Here is an 18,201-nt window from a genome sequence, read left to right on the forward strand (position 1 = left end):
ACTATATACTACTACACTATCCAAAAAGACAAATAAGTGGTGTTGTTTTGTTAGATTAATGAAACTTTGTGTATTTCTAGGTGTCCTGATAAATGAGGTCGTCTCTTTTGGTATGTTTTGCTGGATTATGTTTTTGGACTTCTGTAATTTCACTGAAGATCTGTGCCTTCAACATCCAGAGCTATGGAGAAGCAAAGGCCAGCAATAAGAGAGTTATGGAGATTTTAATAAAGGTATAGATTACTTGAGAATATGACTAAAAATGAAATGTCCTCACTGATTAGCATACCTGTCCTAAGAATACAATGAACAAAATGGCTTATTTTAACAAAGATACAAAGAATATTTGAGAATCTGAATACAAAATTAAATGCATCTCTCTATCTATAAATGTCTTATAAACATTTTTTTTAACTTGTAGATAATTTCTCGCTGTGACCTGAGTTTGATTCAGGAAGTTCGAGATTCTAGAGGTGAAGCTGTATCTGCGCTGTTGATGAACCTGAACAGGTATATTCACAGCATTTTATGGACACACGTGACTCTGAATTCATGTATAATATAATAATGTTTTCATTTTCCTTCCTCCAGATTTGACAAATCTCACATTTACACACATTTAGAGAGTAAAAGAATGGGGAAGAAAACATATAAAGAGCAGTATGTGTACATTTACAGGTAATGAAATTTTATAATGCGTATGATCGTCTGTGAACATACCTGAATTTTGCAAACATTAGGAGTGATGATGATAAACTTCTGTGTTCACAGAAAAGACATGCTACAGGTGCAAGAGCAATACCAGCACCCAGAGTTCAACGAGAGCACAGTATTCGCCAGAGAGCCGTTCATCATATGGATCCGTTCTCCCACAACCTGTACGTCATAAACGTTCCACAGAGCATTTCTAGTACCACCAAATAAAATAGCACATTATAGCACAATCATTTTCTCAGACACATTCATACTGAATCTGACTGGTTGCATTATCTTACAGTGGTGAAGAACTTTGTCCTTATTGGTCAGCACACCTGTCCTAAGAGTGCAATGAAAGAAATGGAGGCACTGTATGAGGTCTTCCAAACAATCAGGAAGAAATGGAAAACTGAGGTACACAGAACTCATTAGATAGAATGATAGATTGTATATTCATTCCTAGATTGTATATAATTTCTTTTTTTTTACCTTTCTTATCTAGAATGTGATGTTTCTGGGGGACTTAAATGCAGCTTGCAGCTATGTTACCAATAAAGGACTGAAAAACGTGCGTCTCAGGAGTGACCCAAAGTTTCACTGGCTGATTAGAGATGAACAAGACACTACAGTGCGTGAAAAAACACGCTGCGCTTATGACAGGTCTGGTCTTACTTTCTTAGCAAACCAACACAGTAACCACAGGAACAATAGAGTGCTACAAGGATGACTTAATTTTGAAGGCCAACCCAGAGGTCACCATTACACCAGTTCCCTACGATTTTTGTACTGACTTTTGGATTATTCCAGAAAACAAGCTCTATGACTTGAAGGGGGAAAAAATTTTTTTTTGATCACAGAAAAATACAGTCACCAGAAGTAAAAAGCTAAAGTTAGGCTATAAACAAACAACACCACCACCATCTACAAGTTTGCGTGAGAATGGTTTGCAAGAGTGTGATTGTAAACACAAAGAGGCTTTAAAAGTAGACTAGTAAAGTTGCTTGTTTCCAGGTTTTAGGACTCATTCCTGCAGCACTCTATAGCATTCTCAGTCTAAACTACAATTTTACAATGGCTTACCAGTCTATGTTAGATAGTCTAATAGTAAAATCTTTGTGAAAACCCGCTTTAGGATTATTATTCATGGCAAAGAACTAATTTCTGGAATAGTTCCGGAATCTGCTCAACCATTCAACTTCAAAGAAGAATTCAATCTATCTGAGGAAGAGGTAAACAGTATTGCAAAACAGAGTTCATTCATAAAACTGTGTAAAATGTATTAAACGGGTCATATGATGTTGCTAAAAAGAACATTATTTTGTGTATTTGGTGTAATGAAATGTGTTTATGCGGTTTAAGGTTATAAAAACACATTAATGTTTGACATTTCTTTCTTTTTTTTTTGCACCTAGGCTTTGGAAGTCAGTGACCACTATCCTGTAGAGGTGGATTTGAAAGCAAACCATCGCTACCTCCTGCGCCATGAACTGTGAAATGAAAAATATCTGCGAATATGACCTACAAAGTATCAATTCTAATAGTATATAATTATTTGCCTGATACTGTGATAATTTACTGGTTCAATGTCCAATACTACATGTGCAGCGTGTACAATTATTACACACATTTACTGTGTAAATGTTGTCATGCAAGAAAACACCAGTGGCTGAAAACATACAGGTGTATCTCAATAAATTAGAATGTCGTGGAAAAGTTCATTTCAGTAATTCAACTCAAATTGTGAAACTCGCGACATTCTAATTTATTGAGATGCACCTGTAGATGATGTTTAGAGGCTCTGAAATGATAGAAAATGTGAACAGATAATGGAAAATAAAAGCTTTTATCTTATATTTTATGCCGTTTCAAGAAAAACAAGTTGTTTACTACACTATTTAAGCCATTTCTTATATCATTCATTAATATTATATACAAAAATTAATTTTTAAATAAATGTTGGATTTATGGTGGCTTGGTGCTCTGCTATAGTGTCCTGTATTGAAGTCGCTAATAGTCGAGATTACATAATAAACACAATGTCCTCATATTGCCAGTCTCGCCATTATACCTGAAATTCTATAAAAATATTATACAATTGGACTAAAAGCCACAAAACTGTCATATATTCACATGAAAGGGTCATGATTTGTCATGTTGCATGTTTTGATCAAGAGGAGTAGAAGCTATGCTCTTGTGTTCTTTCATTCTGTAATGTCACTAAATAATTCACACTTTAAAATAGACTAAAACACGCAGCACTACAGTGGCTCACTAAAAAAGAAACCTCTCAGAATGGATACCGAGCATCTTGTTCATTTTAAAAACTTTTTACATTATCTGATGGAAAGTCACAGCAGCGTTTTGAATAAAATTACTGTGTAACTCATGTGGCGGATGCATAAATTTAGAGATGTGTGGTGTGGTTGTGCTTCTCAAACCACAACCTACAAAATGTCATACAAGGCTGTGTTCCTGCTGCACTAACACACTCATACACACACACACACACACACACACACACACACACATAAAAGTAAGACGAAAATAATAGTAATCAAGCAAATATAACTTGACATATTTGATGTTAACTTTTGATATTTGAACAATGTTGATTTAAATTGCATGTTCATGTGACTGTTTTTTGTTTAGTAACTTAAATTCTGTGTTGATGTTCTTGTTGTCATGATGACCCTGTTTGAACAGGAAGCAGCTATGACACAAAGCGGTACGCAACACACACTCTTTACCATTTTGTCAAGTGGTAAAACATTCAGAGTGTCTGTCATGTTTGAATCTGATTTTGTCTGTATGGGATGAAATTAAACACTTTACACCTCCTGCTGTGTCAAAAACAAGATGGATCAAAACATTGCTGATATTCTGAACGATGCATTCAAAGGTAAGATTTCTGTATAACACTTTGTGTTTAATGTACATTTGCGCATATCATCTCATATGATCCCATATTTTGAATTGCGCATTGATGAGATGTGTTTAAAGTTGAAGAATATGTATGTAAACTTAACAGAAAATGTACTGGTATTTTCTGCCAGGACGTGATCTGTTTTTCTACTGCTTTTTTTCTTACAGTGTAATTAGTACTGATGTTTGTGCTCCTTTTTTTAATAGAAACAGAGGCAAACTTTGAGCATCTAAACTTTGATGATGATGCAGTAACCGCACACAGCATTAATGTGCTTCAAAATGAGCCAGACATGGAGGAGGACGACAGTCACGGAGAATCCAGTGGATCTGATTCTGACATAGATTTAGAGTGGACGAATAGGGAAGAGGAAACTAAGCACTGTTTTGAGAACAATAGGAACTTCTCTTTAGATGAACAAAGCATGAAGGCAGGATCTACGCTTTGTGGTTCACGGGATGACAACGATGCAGTCGAAAATAAGACACAAACCCAAAACCAGCAATTAAGCTTCCATGAAGAGGATTGCAGAAAGAATGAATTTGAGATACATGAAGATATCCATCAAATGAGCAAGGAACAATCTGAAGATGTCAATGTGCTGGAAATGGTTCTCCCAAAAGGAACTCGCTATGGTCTGGATACAATGAGCGCACGGACTCAGGAGGAGACCACATCTCATCTACTGTCCTACCAGATGGTGGACAAATCTGAAAATGAGAGCTCAACATTAAAAGAGGAAAGAATGGAGCCTGACAGCACTGAGGAGCATGTCCTTCAGCATGCACCAGATGATAAGCAGCTCAATCATTTTAGTGCCATACAGTCAACATTGCAAGACTGGCCAGTAGCATCAGCGGAGGTTCAGTCTATGGATGAGATAAAAGAGTTTACAGAAGAAGATCATGAGGATCATGAGAGAGACGAGGAAGGTTTAGCAGAGTATTCCTCTGATCTGTCTCAAAGTGACAGTGGGGACAGCAGTGAAGGTCCCGAGGGTGGACAACCCAATCACATGGACACCAAGCAAGCTGAGGTGCAGGCTGTAGGCCCAGAAGAACCTCTCCTGCCTTACAGTGTTGTAACTTCAAGGGAAGATGATGATGTCCAAAAGAAAGATGAATGTATGGATCCTGCAGACATGCTCACTTATGTCAAGAATGAGGATCTGTATGTGGAGACAACAACTGGGAAATCCGATGATGACATATTGTTCCAAACAGATGCTGAATATCATCGTGAGATTTCAAACATTGGGGAAAGTTCTGATTATGGAATCTCTGAGAATTTCCAATCAAATTCCAATGAATCCTACATGAATGAGCAGCCTGACTATGACAGTGATTTCAGCAGTGATGGTGACGACTACTGCAAAAACCAAGAAGATACACCTGATTTCATTTCACGTACTGTCTCAGAGGACAAAAACACAGCTCTCCAGAAACAAGAGGACACCTTCACAAAGGACTTTGCTACAGACTGGCACAGTATTGAGCATGAACTAGTGGATGGGGTGGTCAAAGATAGCTTGAAACCAGAGATGTGTAATGTAGAAGGTTTATCAAGCATTCCAGCATCTCATGGAACTGTAATGGAAGCTTCTTCTGAGACTGATTCATCTGAAAGTGTTGGTGAGTCACATCCATCAGTGAAAACAGACCAGAACAACAAAGAACAGAACAGTGAACATTCAAAAGTTTCAGACACTGGAGAAAATGTCCACACTTTGTTACCTGGGACGTTTTGGTCCCAGGACATTCTGAAGCTTGATGAATATGACTGGGACATTAATGGAGAAGAGTTGATCTGTGATGAAGAGGACAATTACCTGGAAGAGCTGGAGAACGATGGGGAGGAGACCGATAGGGACTGGGAGAAAGAAAAGGCAAGAATTGAAGCATTTAACAGATACTACGAGTCTGTCGAAGGCAAGGAAAACAAGGGTAAATGCTCATTTGTGAACCATCTTAACGTCTTAATTTATCACATTTTTATTAGGACAATTTTTTAATTTTGGCCAATTCTCACCCAACAACAACAACAACAGGGAGAAGCCACAAAGTGACATTTTGTTTGGAGCCAGAATCCTCTCAGTATGAGGAGGATAGTTACAGGTAAGACCAATTTCAACATTTGACACTTCAAAAGGAAAGTGTTTTGTGTTATACTTTAGTGCACCATACAAGCTCATAAATTTGATTTGCATGTGATATTTCCACACGGCAGTGAAGAGGAACCTAGCACAATAGGTTGCATCAGTGAGTTGCATCCTCCAGAGTCCAGTTCAATCAAACAAGACCCAAGCAACAAGGAAGACAGCCGTGAACCCTCACACATCAGAGAAAATATCAGCACCCTTCTGATGGATGAGGACAACATGAGACTTGATGATTATGACTGTGATATTAATAAAGAAGTTCAAATGAACTCAAGTATAATGATAGGTGATGACGATCGCGATTTCCTGGAGAAGCTGAAAATTGAAATAGAGAGGGATATGAAGCAGGAACAAGCGAGAATTGACGCATCTAACAGATATTATGAAGAGGACCAAAATGAGGGTAAGTGCTGAAATTTTCTATAGAATCACACTGCCGTTCTAAACTTTGGGGTCAGTAAGATTTTTTAAAAGGAATTAATACTGAATATTTTATTCAGCAAGGATGCATTAAATTGATCAAAAGAGACAGTATACATTTATAGTACTACAAAAGATTTCGAATTCAAATAAATGCTATTCTTTCAGAATCCAGAAAAAATGTATTATGATTAAACAGTTTAACTATTCTCAACATTGATGACAATAAGAAACGAGTCCCAAATTAGCATATTGAAGACTGAAAATTCAGCTTTGCCATCAAAGGAATAAATTACATTATAAAACATATTAAAACTAATATTCACAGCAATATGGTTTTTATGATCAAATAAATACAAATATATTTTCTTTCAAAAATGTAATTATACACACACACTCACTTTCAAGTCCCCTATAAAAAATGGAAAAATCCCAATGTATTGCTGGGAAAATAGTTTTTGTAGATCAAATGTAAGGGCATGGTGTTAGTATCAAGATCATGGGTTCAGATATAAATGCCTGCTAAATGAATAAATATGTACATCTCTCTTAACAGTCAAAGACAGGACCCACAAAGTTATGTTAAGATTTCGCCAACAATCTTCGCAAAATGAGGAAGATAATGATAGGTAAGATGGATTTCATTCAGCTTCAAATATCATTAATATTTCAGATTCGTAAGTTTGCATTTTATATTGTCCTGTAGCAGTGAACAGGAATCAAACACAGAAGATGACACTGCCAGCATCCTGAGGACTGAGGTGAGAACATCAGATCATCAAGCAAACAATAAAATGATCAAATAATAGTAATCAGTCATTGTCTTACTGCTATCCACAAGATTCAGGACCAAAGTGATTCTGATGAACCAAATGAGAGACGCTTGTACACAGGAAGGTACAAAGTCTTACCAAAGGGGTTACAAAAGGCAGACAAGCAGCTGAAGGAACAACCCAAGAGAAATAAGGTAAATATTAATTGGCTTGAAATTAAAGAAGTAAATAACAACATGCTCATGGTATGCTTAAGTTATGTATAAATTGTGTAAACATTTGTCATAGAAATGTCAGTTCTGATGCTGCCATTATTAATGTACAATTCATGTTCCTGTATCAGCCTCAAGCACAACAGCATTAACGTCATTAATAAATAAAGCCAATAATCTAGCCTAACAGTTCAGACTGTGACCGAACTCTGTTTTGACGTCTCTATAGTGTCTTGTCCTGCTGCATTCAGTGTTAGCAGTGAGTCTAGCGACGGCGGTGGGTGTTCTGTCTTACTGGTGGGCCACAGACAGCCTGGACTGGATCTACTGAATTCACATGACTCTTGGATATTCAACATGATTAAACACACACACACAAAGAAATCAAGGCCTCTGCAAGTGTGATAGAGAAACCATTGCACAAGGCCATGCAAAATCTCATGAAACGGACAAACCAGCAGACTGAGACAAAACCAACTTTATTTCCTTACAGTATGCAACCTAATATTGTAATGTTTGAACAGCGCATTGAAATACAGCTTTGAAAAATGTTTATATCTTTTTAACATGGTTATCCCTGTTTTCTTATGTAAACCACATCTAGATAGATTAATCTTCCTCCTTTTTTACTAGGAAAAGTGATACGTTTGCAGAGGTTTGTGGTCTCTGGGCCCTACAGGAAACCAGTACAAACAAGTGCTTTCAATGTAAAACTGACCTGGAAAAACAAAATAAATAAATACAATTGATACATTTTCAATTCCTTCATCCCTGACTATATCTGACTACAGTTGAAGGGACTTTCTTTTATTGCTATCTCATTTGTCATCCTATTAGGTTGTCAACAAGCTATATTCCATAAACATGCCATGCAGTTAATGTATTTTTAGGTCTGATTATTATTCAGTGCCTTCTTCACTACAGCATAAAACATGATATCATAGTGCAGGTTACCAATTCTAGAAAATTAAAACTGATTGCATACAATAGCATGGATATTTCTTCTCTGATCATCACCCGGGTTCCTGCAGATATTAATAGTTCCTCCAAAAGTATGTGTCTATCTCCGTAAGTGTTTTGACTTTAATTGTAGCTATAAAAAATTAATTAATCTTTCCATCCTACAGATAAGAAATGTAAGAGGGAAAAAGTACCTATAAGGCATGCTCAGCTTTCTGCCGTCTTTTTCTTTGGCTGAAATTATTTTCTCCGAAGGAACCATTCAATTTAAAATGTTCATTAAATGCTTACTTACTATGAACACATGCCCTGATTAACTATTCGTTTTCATAACAGTCTCATAACGCATTTCAGGAAAAGACAATGTAAATAAATAAATAAATATCTCATTAATTAAAATTACAGTTTTAAGGTAAAGTGCATTTGATACTGCATTAGCTGTGGTGACTATGCAAAGCAATAAAGAAGAGGTGCCTTTTTTGATTTGAAGATCCATGCCAGTAATTGAATACACACAATCTTTTCCACTTGTGAACGCACACATCCTTAGCCTCCGTGTTTGTTTGTTTTTGTTTTTTTAATGTTTATGATTCATTCTCGCTGCTGTGGCATCAATGCAGTTGGTAATCACTCCCACATTTTTGTTTTTCGACATTGAAAACGATTCACTCTATCAAGTCCAAATGGCCACATACACATCCATCAGCTACATCCAGGATACTGGTCAGTTAAACAAACTCCAAACTATTTTAGACCAGGCCACATCCTGTCACTGAAAGGCCCCTCTCCGGTAAATGAAAGAGGAGACGGCACTCCCGGCGTATAGAGGTCAGAGTCCGTATCCGACTCCCCCTCGGCCAGATAAGGCCTGAGACGGGTGCACAGTGTCACGCCGCCTCCACCAAAAAGCCCCAGACTCACCGGAGGCACATAATTCTCTTCCCTGGCCTGAGAAATGCTAAAGCCGCTAAAAGAGCGCTCCAGTTCCTCATGGTCCACTGAGGGAATGGAGAAGGACGTGTCGCTCTCGACGGCCGCCTGCTGCTGGACGGGTCTTCTGGACCTACGTGAGCAGCTGCTGTCCCCGATCTCATGGAACGGCGGAGGCGGGAGGCGGTACAGCGAGGGGTCGTCAGTGCCTATTGGCGAAACTCCTCGGCTGTTGTTCCAGAGAGGCACAATGAGGGGATGGTCATCCTGCTGATGCCATGAGGTAGAGGGCCGACATTGGCTATCGGTGGGAGTCCCGTTGGGACCAGGATGGACAGGGGACACACTCTTTTTATTCTCGTCCTGTGCTTTCTCGCTCTTATCGTCAGGGCTGTGGTAGGGAGGAGCAGGGTAAGGGATTTTAAAGCCTAGGAGGGCTTCGGTCTCAGATCGTGGGATGCCCATATGCGTGGTGTACATGCTGACCAAAAAGTTGAGTTTGAGGTCCATTGCCCCCACCTGCACAAGGAGAGACAGCGAGGCCCTTTAGCACTGACATATACATTCTTAAAAATAAAAGTTCTAAAAGAGGGTTTACACATAGAAGAACCATTATTGGTTCCTTAAAGGGGTCATCGGATGCGTAATGCACTTTTACATGTTGTTTGAACATAAATGTGTGTTGGCAGTGTGTACACAACCACCCTATAATGATAAAAATCCACCCAGTGTTTTTTTTTAATATAGATAAATCCAAACCCCTTTCTCAAATCAAGCCAATCTCAGATTTCTGCCTGTGTGAAGTCACACAGACCCAGGCCCCTCCCACGATTGTTGATTGACAGTGGCATCAGTCTTTGGTTTTATCACAGCTCCGCCCCGATAGAGGTCTGCTACCCAACCCGAGCCCGACGGGTCCCGAAATACTTTCGGGTCGGGTTCGGGTTAATGTTTAATGAATAGCTTCGGGTTCGGGTCGGGCTTATAGCTAAACTAAAACTATATACAGGCTATGCTGCTTTCATAGACGCACACGCACACATTATTGCACACGACAACACAGCACGGTAATTTTTATTAGTAAAATAGCTTCGACAGGCTACTGACTCGCAACGTTATATTTCTCTTCAATGAGGGAGTAAAATCGCTGTTTTTGAAGGAACTAAGCCTCGTTGCTTGTAGAGAGAGACACGCAGGTTCACACACGCAACTTACATCTCTCTCTTTCGCGCGCACTAATTCAAATAAATTATATAATTAGCCTAATTAATTCAAATAAATGCGATCTTACCGCACTGCATCTCTGTGTCTGATTTAAAGCAGGCCGAATGCTAACGAACATTAACTGACGAAAATGACCAATTGCACGATGGAAGAATTATCGATTCAAAAACTCAGCAGAATTTATGTGACCGCTGCACCTGATCTTCATAAACTTTCATAACTGGTAAGTGTTTTTTCTTTTGCCTTGTGAGCTGGCCGAGCCTTAATGATTCTGTTTCTGTACATGTATTTGCTTACTGACCGTTGCATGCAATCGTGAAATACAGCATTTCTAAAAATTGGCTATTCGTTGTGAAAAAAAAAAAAAAAAGATTTCGGGTTCGGGGTCTAAATTTAACTGTGCCGCTCGGGTCGGGTCTGGTCAGACGATCTCGGGTACGGGCCGGGTTCGGGCTTCACTTTAAAGCCCGTGCAGACCTCTACACCCTGAGTGAGCTGTCAACAGTCCGCTATTGTTTCGACGCTGGAGTGGTTGTAAACAAGAATGTCTCGTAAGCGATTGAGGTGTTTTGTTGTTGGATGTAATAATGAACATAGCAGTCGTCATTTACTCCTGACATCTGAGCCACTGAAGACGCAGAGGATTATGTTTGTTTTTGAAGGGAATGTGCCCCCGATCTACATAAATGCGTCTATGTTCGCGCAAATCATTTGAGATTAAGCTTCACCTCCAGAAGAGAGTATAAGGTTTTTATATGAATCTTTGCAAATCGCCTTTCCTAATAACGTGCTAGTTAGCAAGTTTCATGATAAATGCGGTTAAAGTTTATCGTCTCTCAGAGAGCGGCTCGGAAGAGAGGGGCGGGGTGAGCAGCGCTCATTAGCATTTAAAGCGGCATGCAACTAAACGGCTTGCTCTGAAAAGAGCTGTTTTTGACAGGGTAAAAAGGGTGTTGTTTTACACTACCATTGAGAAATTTTAACCAAAGTATGTTACAGACTTTTCATTAAGACCCTAAAGAATCATATCAGCTTGTGGAAAATGGGAATCCGATGACCCCTTTAAAGAACCTTTCAGTAAACATCTAATGGTGTGTGCACACCAAACACGAAGCGAATATTCTCATCGCATTATCGCTCTAGATTACTCGTGGGATGTTTTTTGTGTCACCCGTGTGAATAAAAACATACCGTAATGCTCTCCTCCATTTTCTGATACAACCGGACATGTCAAAAAGCTCTTCGCTGATTGACTTGCGCGAAAACACGTCATGCGAATTTTCCACTTAAGTTGAAATTTTTCAACTTGCACGTACAGAGTTTTGTTTTCACTATAAAGAATGTTCTATGGAATGAAAAGGTTCCATGGATGCTAAAGGTTCTTTAATAAAGAACCTTTATTTTAAGAGTGTACGGTGCTACACCAAATTAACTTGATGTAACATGCTTCACCTGCTTTTCCATCTTGTTCAGACGTCCCATCATGCTTGGGTCCTCAGCCATCTCCGTGTCGCTTTTGGGCTTGTCCTTTTCTCCTGCCACGGCTCCCCTTCCCACAATCTGATCCACTCTAGTGATCCAATAGACCATCACTTCGACACATAGTCAATACACCCTCATCCACACTGAGATTCAGTGGTTAACTGTGCACTGTACCTTGTCAAGTTAACAGAAATTAGCTTTATGGAGGAGAACTCAAGCATGCGAATGCAAACATAGGACAGCAGGGTTGAAATAAGAGGGAAGATGATTGAAGCCTGATTTGCTGAAAGTGAGTATATGCCATATTGCATGGTCCATGCAATACTGCAAAGTTGTTAATCAGCATGCATTCATCAGGGACTTGAGACTTCAAAAATCAAGATGACTCTTGGAATCTTGGAAAGGTGACTCTTTCAAAGCTGCAGCATTACACGAAGAGGAACAATACTCACAATACTGCAGTACACTGTAGCACAATACACATCTGAGTGTTTTTGCAAAGTTATTGACAGCAGTGTTGGGGAGAAACTAACTAAAAATGAAGAAAAAAACTCACTTAACTACATTTTTCATTATGGAAATCCGATTATTCTAGTGAATCATTTATCCTAAAAGGCCTCATCTATCAAGTGTGATTCTTTCAAATATGGCGGCACGCACTGTAGCCTGTATCATTTTATATTAAAGCACTTCACATTCAGCAGCGGCAGCTCTTAAAGTAATAGCAGCCAAATAACCTAATAACCCAGCTGATGTGACGTCTGTTAATCAAAGAACAAAAGAAAAAATAGGAAATCAATAACTTTTGTAGCTTTAAGGATTCATCTAAATTTAATTTAGAATTTAGTGTTGATACCTTTATTCAATTTCTGCATATTTCCTACTTGCTGAAGGGCACAGGTAAATATGACATTTATTATAATGGGTTTATGTGAAGATTGTTTTAAGTTCACTTAAATTATATGTTAAAATTTTTGAAAAATCTAATAAATGTTCAAATTGATGGCTCTCAATTATACTGTAATGTTAGTATAGTCAACATTACATATAGACAATGGTTAAATATTAGGGAAATAAGAAATAAGAGTAGTGTTGGTATCAGTGATACTCTCCTTCAGTCATAAAAAGATGCCACTAAACAAATATTAAAAATACAATGTCTTTATGTTGTTTCTACATTAATTTGAAGATTGACTGTATAATTATTGCAATATAAAAGTATATTTTAAAAACGTTACCTTTAGATGGGATTAATCGCAATTAATCGTGACTAATTTCAGATAAAAAAATGTGTGATTAATTAGTTATTTTTTTAATTGATTGACAGCACTAATATATATATGTCAGAATCTTTTTGTTTTGTTATAGTTAACCAAAACTTAAACTTTAGTAAAACTGAAAATGAAATAAAAAGAAAATTTAAATAAATGTATTATTTAATTACATTTATAAAAAAAGCACATAATGAAATTACAAAACAAAAATTGTTAAACCAAACATATAAAAATAAAAGCTAATTCTAAATTTTAAAGCTACAATAGTATATACAGTAAATACTAAAATAACTAATAGTAAAATAACACTGTCTGAATCTATCAAGCAAAATCTGTTCAATTAGTTGGCTTATGTAAATTAATAATAAAATAGCTTCATCAATTCAATTGCCTGCGCTGCATATTTGGTCTACTTTTTTATAACAGAATATTTTGTTAAATGCTGTTGTTAGTTATTGTTTGTATACAAAATAAATTAATAATAATAATAATAATATAGTTTGGTACTGTCATCTTAACTGAGATTCATATTAATTTGTTCAAAAATCCAGCAAAATATCTGAGATTAAATTAAAGTAGCTTTCCAACAATGTTAGTCAGACATACTGCATCAATGGCAGGGAATTTGACTTACAAAATAAATAATGTGGGGAAACAAATGAAAAATAATCCAAAAATGTCACCGGGTTCCATGCCTTATGATGCTTTGCGTGTTACACACTGTACGTTTAAATTATTCTCTCTTCTTTAAACCCTGGGACAACATGCACAATTGCATCCGTCCCCCGTTAAACAGGCTGCATGGTCACACCATAGTGTGTTGAATTATTGTGCAGCAAAAACACTTTTTATTAATCATAAATGAACTTTTCAGATGCTCATTTCTAAAGCAGTGTATTTTTTATGGATAATTATATCTATCCAAAATGTAAATCTTTCTCAAGGTGAACATAGAATAACCAATCAAGAAACAATCTAACCAGTTAGTGACAAGTTTCCCCTCATGATTTCAGTCATTTAATTGTCATGACACTGCAGTTTTGAATCCAATGCTGTCCAATAATAAACCCATTCAGCCTGGGAAAGCTAATGGTGAATGATTACGTACTTCTTGTGACGAGGGGTCGAGGGGGGAGGGGGACCCACAATCAAATCTATCCTGGCAAAGTGCACAGAGAGAACATGGATACCAAGCATCATCAAGCAACACATGGAAACCACTCCCTGTACCCCAGTGAGGACCGTCGACAAATAAGAAAGAATATATTCCATACATGTCTGTTCTCACCCACTTCTAGGAACAGTGTCTCATGTATGTATGACAGAAATGGTTTTTGCTGTTGGAATATATTGGTATATGTGTGGATGTAATTTCACAACATATATGAGGCTTATTTGAGAGAAAAGGAGTGAATCTGAATTCAAATAATTTTGAATGTGACAAAAAAATCATCCTGCTTTAGACTTTTTAATCTTTCTGTAATATCAAATAGTGACCACCAGAGGGTGCTGCTCACAATTCAGCTACAGCTCTTGCCAAATACTGATTGACTACTGAAGCAGGTGGATCCTGTCTTTGTTAGGTTACCGTAATGGTGAAAACTTTGTGATGTGATTCTTCTGTTCTAGACAGACTGAAGTCTTGCCTGGACTGAAGGTTTTTGATGCGTGACAGCATGTCCAGATGGCCTGCTGAATACTGCTCTATCACATCCATCACATCATAAGGCCTGAGGCTCTCTTTAAATCTCCTCTTAGACACCAGGAACCGCATAATACTGGGGAAGACCGAATAAGACTTTAATTAGGGTGTAACATATCTGACAATTACAATTCAAAGCAATACTTATAGAATTTAAAGGGGTCATGAACTGAGAAATCAAAATTCCCTTGATCTTTCGAGATGTCATTGTGCTATAAAAACATTCTGTAAGTTTCAGAACTCAAAACTTTCTCATTAGTCTAAAAACAGCTTATTTTGAAGCCAATCTGCCAAAATGACAGGTTGTGCCACTTTATGATGTAATAGTGTTGATAAGCACCGCCTCCACAGAAGATCAACACCTGCCTCTACATCACTGTCTGTTTAGCCCCGCCCACCGATTTGTGCGCATAATAGGTAAATGACAAGAGTGGCAAACGCAGGTCTACACAGAAACAAAACGATAAACTTTATTTGATGAACTTCATTTTTAATGAAGTGCCAGACTGCACCAGTAAGAACTTGGTCCTTTGTTTACGTCATATTCCCGCAGATTCGCTTACAAACAAGGCACAATTCGACACAGGATTTTCAGTAAGATTGAAACTAAAAGACGATACTGTGCCAACTATATTGGATCCGATGTCGCACCTCACAAGAGTTAGTAACTGTTTTATTACGTGATCACTATTGCTATTGTCTGATATTACAGATCATTTGATATGTACTTGTGTGTTTATGCGTTTTTAACCTAAAACACAGCAGTGTCCATCTAAGAAGGACGAAGATGGTCAAACATGTATAAGTTTTAACCAATCATATCAGTGGACGTTTACTTCCGAGTTTACAATCCGCCACGCCTATTCAAACAGAGCGTTCCGATGAGGGGGTAAAAAACAGTAAAAAAAAATAGCCTATTACTTCTAAATTATGATGTTTCTTTTATATAAAATTCTTGATAACATAAGTGAACCTCAGAGTACAATCTGCCACGTCTATTCAAACAGAACGTTCTGATTAGAGGGGTTAAAAACAGTACAGAAAATAGCCTATTACTTCTAAATTATGATTGTTTTTTTGATATAAAAATCTTGATAACATAAGTGGACATCAGAGAACAGTACAAAATAAAAACAGGCAGTTCATGAGCCCTTTAATAAACATTTGATTGTCCCAGCAGTTAAATTATTGTTTTCAGCATTTTTAAATAATTATTATTAATTTAAAAATAAAATATATGCATAAATATTTCATTATTTAACAATTGTGATTTAAAAAAAAGTTTTATTCTGTTTTTAACAATAATTGTAATTATACTGAATTGTTGTGAGAGCAAATATTTATACCCCTTGTCTTTTCTAGCCCAGAGATTGGTGCCTCTTACCAGATTGCTCTGATGGTGACCTTGAGTCCCGGAGACAGATCTGGCACAAACTCACAGTGGAAACCTCGGTCATCCCCAAAATCTTCTGGAAGACTTGCCTCTACAACACACAAAACAACAGGCTGCTCCCAATGTAAAGAGTCCTAATGTTAACAAAGAACAGCCCTGTGACAAGATCAAAGATTACAGAAAACATCTGCCATGGCAGACATGCTCGATAAACTGCACTCCACATTATACAACAGTTAGTTCCAGTTCTTGAATTCGATTGGCTGAGCAGCGTTCCAAGAGTGATATTTACAGTAGTCCAACAGCACTGTGACTTTTCACTGTTAGTATCACTCTGCCTGTCTGCATTCCCACCGTTCTCGACCAGAGTATCAAGTTGAAGTTGTGTGAAGTTTCTTGAACTAACATCTTATTTACAGAACTGTTGTATAAAATCAATATCACACTTGCAAATGATGATGTTGTTCTGAATATCAGCATGACTGTAGGAATGAGACTTTGCCCAGCTATGCTGAAATGCAGTACAATAGTTGCTCATGTGATATTGCTAGAGTAAAACCCATCATAGATCATCGTACAGGTTTGAAACGACATAAGGGTGAGTAAATAACGACAATTTCAATTTTTGTGAGAACTGTCCTTTTAAAAGCACATGGAATCAGAGTATGCCCTTGAGTAAGGCACTTAAATCACAAATTACCCCAAGGTGACTTTCCTTGGAAGAAAGTAAATGCTAAATGACTAGCGAGATTTTCCAAAAATTGAAATTAATTTATTCCACACTTCAGAAGTGCTCAGGGGAAAAAAAATTTGATGAAAAAGAGTTGAGCACAGTCAAATTTCTGTGGCTGTGAAACTGCTAATATGTCAGCATTAGTCAGAAGCTTCAGACATGCTTTAATATTTATGTGCATATGTGCATTTGGAGCTGAAACAATAGTGTTGCTCATGCATGAAGCACTTACCAGAACCTGCTAGCCTGAGCATTTACTGCAATAGCACATGTGAGAGAAAAGTTTGTGCACCTAACACAATCTAACAAATTTCAACCCCCTGAAAAATGCTGGTTAACATGTAAAGCTGGGACAAAAAAGCTTAAATATTAGTACTACATGTGTCATCCTTATGCCATATGAATGTGGATGTGACAGCCGAAAAAGCATATCCTATTCAAATGACAGTAACAACCAGCTAGTCAAAACTGCACAAGACCGAACTTGTTTCCTTCATAAGCTGAGAAATTCTTTCATGCAAGTTAGTGCAAAGTACTTAATGGAAAGTGTAAGTTGCAAAGTGTTTCATTAACACCTTCATGGAACACATTCTGTCATGGGATGAGCGTGAGACCGATATCCAGGCTGAGACAAATGAGTAACATCTTCTTTGCTCTACTGTCGCACTTCACCGTCATATGGTTGACAGATAAGGCTAATATAGCTGCTGTAAAAACTATCCAAGCATCAGTGAAGGCATTCATATTTTGCGTGATGCTTCAAGTGAGATGAAACTTTCAGCCAAGCGTTCATGACAGAGAGTGTTGGATGATGGGCAGATCTGTAAAGATATGCTGCAGCTTGGTAATTAAGGAGCCATTTTTAAAACATGCATAGTGTTTCTTTAGCAGACTGGTGTTGAGTTTTTTTTTGGACTAGTGCTAAAGAGATGCAGCCCCAGACAACATAATTTGTCTTACTGATTAAGCCCTCAATCGCTGCCAAAATGTGAAGAGAAAAAGACAAAATGTGAAAGATAGAGAGAAAGAAATAGAGAAAGAGAGATGAGAGAGAGATGGTCAAAGATGACAATGACTTCAACCATGCAACTGTATAACACATGGTGTCGCTTATATTAGGCTTATTTTACATTATAAATGGGGGAGATTTGCTTGCACATCATTATAAAGCACTTTCCATGAAAACGATATACTTCAATTTCCAATGACTTTTAAAAAAAAAACATTAGAGGTACAAATCCCATGTTTTTTTTTAAGAACTTTTAGATAGGTTAGTTAAACTATCAAGTAACATAACGATAATCTAGCATGAACAGAAGCA

General features: G+C 37.5%; 3 protein-coding genes across 3 annotated transcripts in view; 2 read left to right on the forward strand and 1 right to left on the reverse strand.

Annotated features, from left to right (window-relative positions):
* LOC107668021 (deoxyribonuclease gamma-like) overlaps positions 1 to 2,331 on the forward strand; it is a 2,856-nt gene extending 525 nt beyond the window's left edge. Inside the window, exons 2-9 of the mRNA XM_016459752.1 lie at positions 81 to 233; positions 422 to 510; positions 592 to 678; positions 772 to 878; positions 998 to 1,110; positions 1,199 to 1,356; positions 1,829 to 1,925; positions 2,109 to 2,331. Coding sequence (XP_016315238.1) covers positions 93 to 233; positions 422 to 510; positions 592 to 678; positions 772 to 878; positions 998 to 1,110; positions 1,199 to 1,356; positions 1,829 to 1,925; positions 2,109 to 2,189 — 873 coding nt within the window. The 5' untranslated portion in view covers positions 81 to 92 and the 3' untranslated portion in view covers positions 2,190 to 2,331. The remainder of the gene's footprint in view (positions 1 to 80; positions 234 to 421; positions 511 to 591; positions 679 to 771; positions 879 to 997; positions 1,111 to 1,198; positions 1,357 to 1,828; positions 1,926 to 2,108) is intronic.
* A 1,119-nt stretch (positions 2,332 to 3,450) lies between these two features.
* On the forward strand, positions 3,451 to 7,600 carry LOC107668095 (uncharacterized). Its single transcript, XM_016459884.1, has 8 exons — positions 3,451 to 3,595; positions 3,826 to 5,562; positions 5,667 to 5,733; positions 5,846 to 6,180; positions 6,754 to 6,826; positions 6,904 to 6,958; positions 7,039 to 7,164; positions 7,412 to 7,600. The coding sequence occupies exons 1-8, from the start codon at positions 3,553 to 3,555 to the stop codon at positions 7,511 to 7,513; spliced, it is 2,538 nt and encodes an 845-aa protein (XP_016315370.1). The 5' UTR covers positions 3,451 to 3,552; the 3' UTR covers positions 7,514 to 7,600.
* Positions 7,601 to 7,603: 3 nt separating this feature from the next.
* LOC107668096 (potassium voltage-gated channel subfamily KQT member 2-like) overlaps positions 7,604 to 18,201 on the reverse strand; it is a 32,509-nt gene continuing 21,911 nt past the window's right edge. The window contains exons 12-15 of the mRNA XM_016459885.1: positions 16,139 to 16,238; positions 14,699 to 14,830; positions 11,749 to 11,866; positions 7,604 to 9,591 (exon numbers count right to left, since the gene is read on the reverse strand). Of these exons, the coding sequence (XP_016315371.1) occupies positions 8,887 to 9,591; positions 11,749 to 11,866; positions 14,699 to 14,830; positions 16,139 to 16,238 (1,055 nt within the window). The 3' untranslated portion in view covers positions 7,604 to 8,886. The remainder of the gene's footprint in view (positions 9,592 to 11,748; positions 11,867 to 14,698; positions 14,831 to 16,138; positions 16,239 to 18,201) is intronic.

Source organism: Sinocyclocheilus anshuiensis, unplaced genomic scaffold (genome assembly GCF_001515605.1).
Source record: "Sinocyclocheilus anshuiensis isolate Anshui unplaced genomic scaffold, SAMN03320099.WGS_v1.1 scaffold1024, whole genome shotgun sequence".
NCBI lineage: Eukaryota > Metazoa > Chordata > Actinopteri > Cypriniformes > Cyprinidae > Sinocyclocheilus > Sinocyclocheilus anshuiensis.

Excerpts from the sequence above, each read along its gene's own strand:
- LOC107668095 (XM_016459884.1), top strand. The coding sequence starts at position 3,553 with ATGGATCAAAACATTGCTGATATTCTGAACGATGCATTCAAAG. Across the intron at positions 5,734-5,845 it reads TATGAGGAGGATAGTTACAG|TGAAGAGGAACCTAGCACAA; the intron begins GTAAGACCAATT and ends TCCACACGGCAG. Across the intron at positions 6,959-7,038 it reads CCAGCATCCTGAGGACTGAG|ATTCAGGACCAAAGTGATTC; the intron begins GTGAGAACATCA and ends GCTATCCACAAG.